Genomic DNA, 10,696 nt, shown 5'->3' with positions numbered 1-10,696 from the left:
ATAATTCTTTTAAGTATTTGAATCAAATGTTGACTTTGGTTCTTTTACGAGATTACAAACTCGTTTAAATTATCTACTAAAGTAAGTTGTCTTTCTCGCAATGTAAACGTTCTTACAGTGCCACTTGTCATCAGTCAGAACTTGGACAATCAATGAGCTAATTTTTGTTTGTCACAATTTCACTATGTATGCAAAATATGAAAGATAGAAGCACAAAAGATATATCAGTGTAATGTGAAATTAACTTTATTTATTCATCGTTTAAATACATAGAAAACAGTTACATATTTACTATAATATGAACACATTTCCCAACATAATATTTGAAACTAATAATAATAACACATATGTAATATGTATGAAATTAAAATAAAAAATAGTTCAACTTCTTATTTATATACACAAATTTGGTGAGAGACAACATTTTATGTTAAAAGTTATAGTTCGCAAATAAACTATAATTAATATAATTGCAATATACTAAAAATTATACCAGTGTATTATTTATAAAATTTTATATATGAAATATAATGTTAATTGTTATATATGTTTATCAAAACAATACTTATCATATAAATTAGAAACTCTAATATGTTGGTATGCCTGTCGAAATCATGTATTTATAACATAGATTTATGTTTAAAAATAATATACAATAATAATAAAATATATTATTTGAAAATAACACATGAAATATGTACGATATTAAAATAAAAAATAGATTAAATTTTAAGTAAAATGAAGTTTAAACACATAAATGCATCAGATTAAAATTACTATATGAATACAATTATTTATCATGGTGTTGTCATTAATCTTAAGTTGGTATCAAGTTAATTTGTGACACCATCTCAATCAACAATATTATTAATACGAGAAATCATGTCACACGTATATGCGCATGGAAACCATGAATTTAGAACACAAATATGTGTTTAAGAATAACATACAATAAATAATGAAACGTATGGTTTGAAACTAATTCATAATAATTACTATAATAATTTGTGCATATAAAAATATATATAAAAAACATTAAATTAAAACTTTTGTTGAATGATTAATTTAAGGTTTTCCTACAATTGACATGAGTTCAAATCCCACCATATATATGATATTTTTCTTGATTTTTGTTAAAATAAAAAGACTAAAATACTCTACAGCAATATGACTTATTTTAATTACGGAATGATATTTTTATAATTTCTTAAGGTTAACCTGTGACACTAACTTAATCAAAGATTTTATTAATAGTATATATATACAATTTATGGAGGTAATAAACTATGCATAATAAAATTAATATGTATAAATTTATTAAAATAAAACCTTAGTTGAGTGGTAAATTTAAAGTTTTGCTAACCCAATTGGCATTGATTCAAATTTCATCATATGCATATTATTATTATTAGCTAAAAAGATTAAAGCACCCTCAAATAATATAATTTATTTTAAACGCGAAGGAACATTAAAGTAATTTCTCTAACTGAGTTAGAACTTGATTGATGGGTGGCACCAACTTAATAAACTGTTTTCTAAATAGTATAGATAATTAAAATTTGCAATTTTGAAAAAGGTAATATAATTTATTTTTACTTTTTTGTTAATGGAAATATAATAATTTAAATATAATATAATTTAACATAAAATTGAACTTATTTTATTTATTACTAGATTATGACACACCCATTATATAGATAAAAACAATGATATAATAAATTTATTAAAAATTGATATAAAAACTAAATATGACTTTGGTTGAAATGGTTAAGTTAGAGGTGAATTTTATAAAGTCTTTTTTAGGTTCAAATCTTGTTATATATATATATTTGGATTTTATATGAAAAAGACAATAATGTCCTAAAAGTAATAATTATTGCTTTGTTAAAATCATGACTTTTTAGTAACTTAACAACTGAGTTGATACTCGATTAAAAGATGAAACTAATTCAATCAGACTTTTTATAATAATATAGATATAAATTCATTTAATAAAAGTCTATTTATCTTATCAAGTAAATTTATTTTCCCAAATATTTTATTAAAATTAAAATTCTTAAAATAGCAAATTCAGTAATATAATAAACAACAAAATTATACTAATCAATGCAAAAGTTTTCTCAAACTTAAGCTTTAATATATATTATAGATATAGATTATATTTATTTCTAATTGAATTGATATCACGAGTCAATCAAGTATCAAATTAAATGTGAAATGACTAAAAGACATGCCTTTTACAATTAAGTTACATTATTATGAGAATGTTTATATAAAATTAATAAAAATTTAAATATAGTAAGATTTAAACTTAAGATATCATATTTTTTAAACATTTAATTTAACCATTTCATTCAAAACTTCGTCTGATTTTTATATAAACTTTTAATAAATATTTTTCACTTACATTATATATGTATTATAATCTAATATCATGTTAAGAGTTTCATCAAATTAATGTAATGAACAATTAAGTGTGGGTTTGGATTGGTGGAGCAGTACGTTTAATTTAACTTTTTATCTTACGCTACAATATCATTACAGTATCTAATCTCATTGTACCGTTATTTTTACACTAACTGCAAATAAACGCACAGTCCATCCAAACCTACCCTAACAAAATTATTATTTACTTGAGTGATATTAACTTTTATTCAAGTTAAACTACTCTAGCGATAGGAGTTAAAAGAGGCTTAAACTCCATTTGTATGTATTTTCTGATTCATATATAAGATGTTAAATCACCAATCACATAGGTTCCAATTGAACCAGATCGACTACCAATTCAGTCCAATTATTACATCAGCGCTCACCATTGCACTTACTCGCTGTGGAGTTGAACCCATTAAACCAAATATTAACTAGAGAGATTGACCAAACTAGCAAAAGCATTGATCTTGCTGATATGCATAAAAGTACTAGCATCATATAGTATGTATATATGGAGATATCTACATAGAGAGAGCGAGAACAATCTAATATTTAGATAAAGAAATGGACAAAATAGATAGTATAGACTAACCGACTTACACTACATTTTAGTTTGTACATCACCTGGACATACCTCAAGCATCTGTAAATTTGTAGTGATCATCAATGGTCGTGTAAACGAGGCCCTCAGATACAAGAAACTCCAAAGATTTCTTGTCCAACCCAAAGGACACTCTTTGCTTACTGCTTATGGTTACAATCAAATTCGTGTTTGCATTAACGAACCAAACTGTGAAAGAAACAGGCCTGATTTTATCATGACACATTTAGTTCTCGAGCCACAACATCAGAGGGTACCCCAGTCTCTGATGCATTGAAAACATAACTGAAACTTAACAATGCTTTGTCTAACACACAAAAACCAAATATTTATAACACCATTTCAACGATTAAAGGGAAAGAAAAAGAGTGGAATTACTTTACCCTCAGAGTACTGATCAAAACAAATCACCCAAACTGCAAATAGTCAAATACAAGCCAATTTCTAAATGTGTAAAGACCTGAAATGCTGGACATATTTATCCCATAAGAGTCACTTGTTTTATCATTAGGATATGTCATCTAGATAAGTTATACTAGCTTATAAGATAATTTTGTGAACTTTTCCATTTTTAATGAAAAATAGGAGCCTGTTCAAATCTGCATGCTCATTAGAAGTTCAGTTTAATGCAATTCATTGAAAATTCAACCAAATCAAACAGGCTCACATAACACACTTGGTTTTAGAGGATATCATAGGCGATTCACAGGCATGCGAGCCGACGCAAGTATTGTAAGACCTTTGAACTAACACCACGGATCTGTTCTTCGACAGTGTTATACTGGCCAGAAAACTGCAAAAAAAAAAAAAAGAAAAGGGTTAGATAAGGATCAAGTAAATGAAAGAACTTAGCAAAGTATTCTACCACTATTTAGTTCCTTCACCTGGTTTGTCAGGTTAGTTTGGTAGCCATAGCTCTTTGTTGGGTTACCAAAATTTGAATTTGCCACTTCAGGCTGAGTGGTCATGCCACCCTACATACAAAGTTCAGATAAAACAAATAATTCCTAACAATAAAAACATAAATATTTACATTCAAATAAGCTAAAAGTGTCATTTCGCAAACTAGAGCCTCAACTCTTACCCTCAAATTGGTGTTGTACAAATGAACATATATACCCTCAATGAAGTGTTTTGCAATCTCATTAAAATCAGTAACAGGCCTGAAAGCAACACCAAAGCTCAAAGACTAGAAGTCTATGTACAACATCCAAAAATTTGACATGAACATTACAATGGCAAAAGCAGAATCAAATAACAACTCAGATAGGAAAATTCCCATTCCTTTGAAATACAAGACTAAAAACTAAATTTCAGTATATATCATTCCATGATGTTCCTGATTTATTTGGTATAACTAGCACTATGGAGACTAACTGGAAGTATTGCCCTGTCTTATCCATGGGTTTAATACTAAAATAAATCTAATTTGTATTGATTTTCCAAAAGTAGTCCTAAAATTATTCTAAAAAACCATGAAATATCATGAAATCCATTAATGAAGTCTACTCCAAACACCAAAATTTAAACCTTGCCAAAGTGATTTTAAACTTTAGTCTTTAAAAAGTCTAACCACTGACCACACCCAATTGAGAGAAATAGAAGTGACAAAAGCATAGTCAGAGAATAGTAGACTTAGACAAAGAACTGAATTAGACCAGGACATTATGTGGTCTGATTAACTGTTAATGCTATTTAACTTTATATTGTTCCGATAAAAAAAAGTGAAAAGAAGAAACATAATGTAAGGATGCATACACACACAGAGATATGAGTGTGTGTAGAATACTTGTTCATGAATCCTACACAACATATATATATATCAACTCTAAAAGTACAATCTGAGACAGCATTGTCTATCTTGGATACCATCCCCACTAGCACAATCTAAAAACCAAAAACCAAAATTTCAAATTTCATAAACCATTTAGAAAAGTATAGATTATTTATGGAAAAGAAAAAAGAGATCAAACCCTACATTGTTGACATCAACACCATCAATGGAAATACCAGATTCTCCAACTCTTGAGAGATCCTTCAACTGCTTCACTGTAAGTGGCATTGAGCACCGTGCATCACTCTGAATAATTCAAAATAATAATTATAAACCTTTTTGGCTCAAGAGAACTACAGTGAAACAAGAACCAAATTTCACGTTAATATTTCTAGCAAGGGGTTGGGGGGGGGGGGGAATACTAGAATTACTTTGATTACTAGTTAACTACTAACTTTTGCTCTTTTCTTTAAAGTGCATTTTAATTGAAAAGTAATCATTTATATTTTAAACAGAATTCTAGTTACATTATCATCATATATGTTTTTAATTTTAACAAATATTATGATTAACTTTTTGATTATTTATCTTCTGAAACAAGTAACAAAAGCAGATAAAAAAAAGACGAAATTAAATATGAAATAAATAACAAAATAAGAAATTGAAAGAAACCTCAACATAAACCAGAAAAAATAATCCTATACTTACATTAGATTTAGTTTCATAAACAATTAATTGAAAAAAGAAAAGAAAAGAAAAACTGGAGAGGATAGACAAAAGAATAATGCCAAAAATATATGATAAAATATACTTTGTAGGAGGAGGAGGGACGATCGGGGACTGTCTGAGTGGCTTGAGAAGGCATGAATCCGCCGCCGGAAAAGACCGTGTTTCCATGAAATTCGTTCGTCTGCATCATAGCTTCTTCCGCATGTGATTAGCATTGCCTGGAGTTTTTCTTCTTTTTTTTTTCTTTTTTTCTTCCCGTGTCATTTTATTTCCCCCTCCACTTTTAGACAAATTATTCTGTGACCCTCCCTACCACATCAATTTCTTTTTAATTATTTAATAATTTTTCTGTAATTTTTCTATGATATTAATACATAAATTTGGTAACTTTTTAACTTTAAACTTCGATTCCCAAATCTTGAATTTTAAACCTCAAATCTTCGGTTCAATGTTTAGATTTGAATTTGGGGTTTGAGTTCAGGGTTTAAGAAACTTAAAAATTATCAAAATTATGTGTTAATTACATGAAAAAATTTGCTGAAATGTCATTAAATATTTAATTATGTGGGAAGGATCTATAAAATAATTTCTCCTACTTTTATATTAATTTTTCACTTTAATCCTTTTAATTTTTTTTTCAAATCAGGACTTATAGTGTGAAACGCTAAATGGTTTAATCCTTTTACATTTAAATAAATCAACAGAAAATTTGGACCAATGAAATCATGCCTCGGTGAAATATTTTCCACCTCATTAGCCTATGTGGAATCACCATAGTATAGAAACATGACTTGTGATCACGTCCTTTTTTCATAAACAAATTTAACTCAGGTTTTTAATATATCAAAATATACGAGTTATATACAGATACTCAATTACTTATTTAGGATTAGGTAAGTTACACTATGAAAGGCACAAGCGAATAAATTTATAAACGAATTCAAGATGAATTCAACTTGAGTATTGTCAAGATTGAACATAACATAACATTTATGTGATAATATAATCATATAGTATATCTTTTTATCTATGATATCCAGATTTAATATAAGTCATAGAGCAATTACACTTGTATAGTCCAATCTTTGTTTCTTGGATCCCGAGTAGGCTAAGATGAAGAAATGAGCTTGATATCTCATATGAAATCATTTGAGCACCATCGTGCATTTCTACTCTTACCTGATTAAGGAGGATCGAGATATACTCGCATCACGTAGGAGGAACAAATCTTATCTTGATAATTCATATATCACTACATAGATTGTGGTATATATCCAATATTAGTCTTTATAGTATAATCATTTACGGAAGACATTTGACAGTATCTAAGCATACGAGTGATGATGTTGGAACTATGATAATCTCAAATCTAAGAATCATGCATATAACTCTCACTATAAGAAATGATGTGACTATTACATGATAATCTAAGAAGCATTCTCATGGTGGGTCAATCCAATATATAATTCTCTAACATATACTTATGTGTTGACTTGATATCACATATATATAACATCTCATCACTAATCAAGCAGATATTAATTTCAATACATTATTATTGTCCAAACCCGCAATAATACTTGATTAATAATATTTATGAGCAATCATATTATTTTTATTTAACACAGAAATAAAAAAATACTGAAAATAATAATGGCAATATATTTATTAATTACAATTATCTTATAATGCATATTTCAAGTCAAAGTCGGAAGGTTTTTATTGAAAAACTTGATAAGCAATGCCTATATATACGAAGCAGTGTAAAAGGTCCTTATGCTCAACAGTTCGTGAAACATAAACCATCTATATACACAAGGTTAATGACTTGTGAAACTGCAAAGGAAGCATGCGATAAGAGAGAGTACCAATGAAGTTGCAAAACAAAGTAAATTGAAGTATTGAATTTTTAGAAAGAGTTCGAGGTTTTAGATTTGGGTGGAAAAGCACTTTTTCATTACAGTTTTAACCCCAAAAGTTAATTGTTGCTTCTGCCATGAGAAAGCACTTTTGACTTCCCAAACGCAACGAAGAACCAGCCTTACTAATATTGATCAATACAAACTGGTATCTGTAGATCATTGACAGATAAAAGGGGACCCTGGCTTTTGAATTGATTACTTGGCCTATACATCAGAATGTTTGAATCAACAGAAACAAGCTTGGTAACTTGAATAACACCTTACCTAAGAGTGTAAAACAAATATACAACACTACTTAAAAAGAACTCCAATAAACAAAATTGGACTGTCAATACGGCACTTCAGCTAGTCAAATTATGGCTCAGCAGCCAGTCGTTTCACCCTTTCTGCCATATGCATGCTCGTTGTTAGTTGGCACATATCAGCAACCGGACCTCAGGGGAGTTGCACTCTTATTTGCACCCTTTCTGCCCTTTGCATTTGTTCCGAAATCCATCTCTCCAAGTAAAGGATGCTTCTCTGCCATCACCTTTTATGGTTTTGGCTGCAGCAAATTGTTGTTAGCTGCGTGTGGACACTGTTTCGGGAAGTTGGGACATCATGATTATGTTTTCCCTCGTATGTTGTTATGACAGCTCTCGGATCCATGGAAGCTCTTTCCACATGTTTCCGAACATTGCATCCTTCATTCGTGCATTTGTAGTAGCTCCTGTTGGAATAACTTAGATGTATCAGAAATGAAACGGAAACATTAAACTACTTGTGATTGAAATATAGAGCTCAAAAAGCAAAACAAATAGCACCAGATGGTGAAGTAGATCATCAACTGTGACCGAGACTCATGCCCCAAGTCCGATTAATGTAGGTCACAATCATTAGCAGTCCTATCGGTGTATGCCTAGTATTAAAATGCTCCATGAAAATAGATCATACTGCTTTGAAGATAAATTTTAAGATGTCAGTTTGCCATTGTAATGCACTCAAAGGTTCATACCAATGCTAAACACCATGTTTTCAACTGGTTCATATCCCCAGACCCATGTCTCAATATGTGCCAAACACAGGTGTCAAACAAGGGTACTTGAAGAATGACGAGTCAGAGCAGCCTAGAATAGAACCATAGATAAAGAAAATTATATGATAGTCCATTGTACCTTGGATGAGGGTTCCCTTTGACAACTTTCTGACCATATTTGCGCCACCGATAGCCATCATCTAAGAGTTCAACTTCACTTCTCGTTTGAACAACAATTTTCGGTTCCGTGACTGTCTTATGTGAGAAGGCTATCGCAGCTTCCGTAGCAGCATTCCTGCAGTCAAAAGCACGCTGCACTAAGAACTATCGATGGTAAAGATACATAAATTTGCATGATCAGTTACATTTGATTTGAAACTCACCTTCTTTTCGGATTCGGTTCATCATTATTATCTCTTTCGTCTCTACCCTCTTGGTCACAGTGTTCCTCATTCTCACTTGATCCAGGTAATTCTGCAGCTTCAGTAGATTCATGATTTTTCCCAGGTTCGAACACACTGGTACAACAGCATTTAACTTGTTCAAGTTTCCGGTTAAACCCTGACAACCTAGTTCAGGAGCCTGTGAATTCGCATTTCCGTCGCTACTGCCCGTCCCTTGTTTGTTTGGTTGAGGCTTTTCATGATTGTGTGCACCTTTGTATAGAATCTCAGTTATTAGGCCATCTGTAGATCGCTCAACCTTCTTCTTGACAGGGCATTTCAAATGCGTACATTTATAGTAGCTTCTCGAATATTCACAGCCTTTAATTGGCTTCTGTCCATACTTACGCCAGTTGTAGCCATCTTCAGCAGGTTTATCCACGGCAACAGAAGGCTGATTTTTACCGTCAAATTGAGAAGCTTCAGCGTACTCCATTGTAGAACTTTGAAGGCCAGAAGCTGAAGGAGCCATCTGAGATGAAGTTTCTTCATGATTTAAGGATTGTGCTATGGCAGCTTGAGCTGTAACCTGTGCCAATGCTTGCTGGTGGGATATTCCGAAAGGACTCTGCACAAATTATGGAACAAAAATTGAATCCTAAACCATAACTAAAAGAACATAATTGAACTCAATTTACCTGTGGAGAAAGGCAATAGAAGGCGGGAGAATTAAGCAAGCCAGAAGGGCTTAGCCTAGGAGGCACAGTGAACAAAGCAGAGTTAGGAACACTAAAGTTCAAAGGTTCAGATCTTTTTTCACCTCCATCTTTAAAACACACATCCATGAGTGAACCATCCATTGAACTGTACGGTAATCTATATCCAGGTGAAGCCATAGCACCGGCTAATAGCTGAGAGAAAGGCCTATTCTCTGTTGAGTCCTGGTTGGAAAAAAAAGCTGAAACCAGTGTCATAGGTCCTGGGCTTAGCCCTGAACCATCTGAAAACAAACTGTCCATGGCTGGTGTTGGTGGCAAAGCTATTGTTGGACGTGTTGGAGCTGAAAGCTTTGAGCTTGTTCCTTGCTCTGCCATTTTTCCCACTATTTCCCTCTGTTTCTTTCCCTTGTTTTCTCACTTCATATATTGGAGAGAAAAGATTGTATTTTCGATTTTTTTGTTTCTCATATTCTTAATTTTGTCGTTTTTGTCTGTGTAAATGCGTTAGTTTCTTCTGATAGTTTCGTGTTATCTTCAACTCCGAGCAGAAGGCTTAAACATTACAAATGAAAATGACCCTCTTTTTTAGGAAAAAATTAAATGGAATTACTATCAATCCATCCAAACTTAGGGTGGGTTTGAATGGGCGGTGCGTTTAACTGCGGTTAATATAAAAACAGCGGTAGCGGTAAGATTAGATACTATAGCGATACTGTAGGGTGAGACAAAAAGTAAGCTAAACGCATCGCACTGCGCTCAATCGCACATCCAAACTCACCCTTAGTTTATCTTTCTAATCATCAAAATTATAAAATATCACCTAATTAATGTATTTGTAGGGGAGAGTATTCGGTCTTTTGGTCATTTTCTTATTAAACCCACTTAACCCACTATCAAAAAAAACGACCCAACTGAATTAAAGATAAAAAACAGACATAATTAGATTGATTTTAGGTAATTAAATTAACTGGCTTTAATTATTAGAATAAGCTATTTAATTTGAATAACATATATTTATTTTATAAATAATAAATGTATTTTAAATAATTAAAAATATATTAAATTAAGTCCGCCTTTTCAGTCGAGTCAATTTGAAAATTCTAAAACTAGTTACCAATAAAAA

At 31.2% G+C, this 10,696-nt stretch overlaps 2 protein-coding genes across 3 annotated transcripts; both read right to left on the bottom strand.

Moving 5' to 3' along the window:
• Window positions 1-3,380: 3,380 nt before the first annotated feature.
• Window positions 3,381-5,838, bottom strand: LOC121219571 (replication protein A 32 kDa subunit B). Of its 2 annotated transcripts, XM_041097949.1 has the most exons (5): window positions 5,617-5,838; window positions 5,010-5,111; window positions 4,116-4,194; window positions 3,916-4,005; window positions 3,381-3,824 (listed from the first exon to the last, which is right to left on the bottom strand). In XM_041097949.1, exons 2-5 carry the CDS (start codon window positions 5,027-5,029, stop codon window positions 3,735-3,737), a joined length of 279 nt encoding a protein of 92 aa, XP_040953883.1. In that variant the 5' UTR covers window positions 5,030-5,111; window positions 5,617-5,838; the 3' UTR covers window positions 3,381-3,734. The 2 variants fall into 2 exon arrangements, with proteins under 2 accessions (XP_040953883.1, XP_040953882.1); XM_041097948.1 differs by lacking the exon at window positions 4,116-4,194.
• A 2,054-nt stretch (window positions 5,839-7,892) lies between these two features.
• Window positions 7,893-9,982, bottom strand: LOC107945004 (probable WRKY transcription factor 4). The gene is given in 4 exon segments (NM_001327478.1): window positions 7,893-8,165; window positions 8,611-8,766; window positions 8,855-9,482; window positions 9,553-9,982. Coding segments are annotated over 3 exon segments (1,050 nt in total). The 5' UTR covers window positions 9,949-9,982; the 3' UTR covers window positions 7,893-8,165; window positions 8,611-8,740.
• Between the last annotated feature and the right edge of the window lie 714 nt (window positions 9,983-10,696).

The sequence above is a fragment of the Gossypium hirsutum genome, chromosome D07, assembly GCF_007990345.1.
Source record: "Gossypium hirsutum isolate 1008001.06 chromosome D07, Gossypium_hirsutum_v2.1, whole genome shotgun sequence".
Lineage (NCBI taxonomy): Eukaryota > Viridiplantae > Streptophyta > Magnoliopsida > Malvales > Malvaceae > Gossypium > Gossypium hirsutum.
The sequence above is the reverse complement of the archived record's forward strand: the minus strand, read 5'-3'. Positions and strand labels throughout refer to the sequence as shown.

What these genes read in the sequence shown, in the direction of transcription:
- LOC121219571 (XM_041097948.1), bottom strand. Translation starts at nt 5,724, where the DNA reads ATGATGCAGACGAACGAATTTCATGGAAACACGGTCTTTTCCGGCGGC. An exon ending in ATGGTGTTGATGTCAACAAT is followed by an intron (nt 4,006 to 5,009) that starts GTAGGGTTTGAT and finishes CTTTGTATGTAG; the next exon opens with GGTGGCATGACCACTCAGCC. An exon ending in AAACTAACCTGACAAACCAG is followed by an intron (nt 3,825 to 3,915) that starts GTGAAGGAACTA and finishes TTTTTTTTGCAG; the next exon opens with TTTTCTGGCCAGTATAACAC.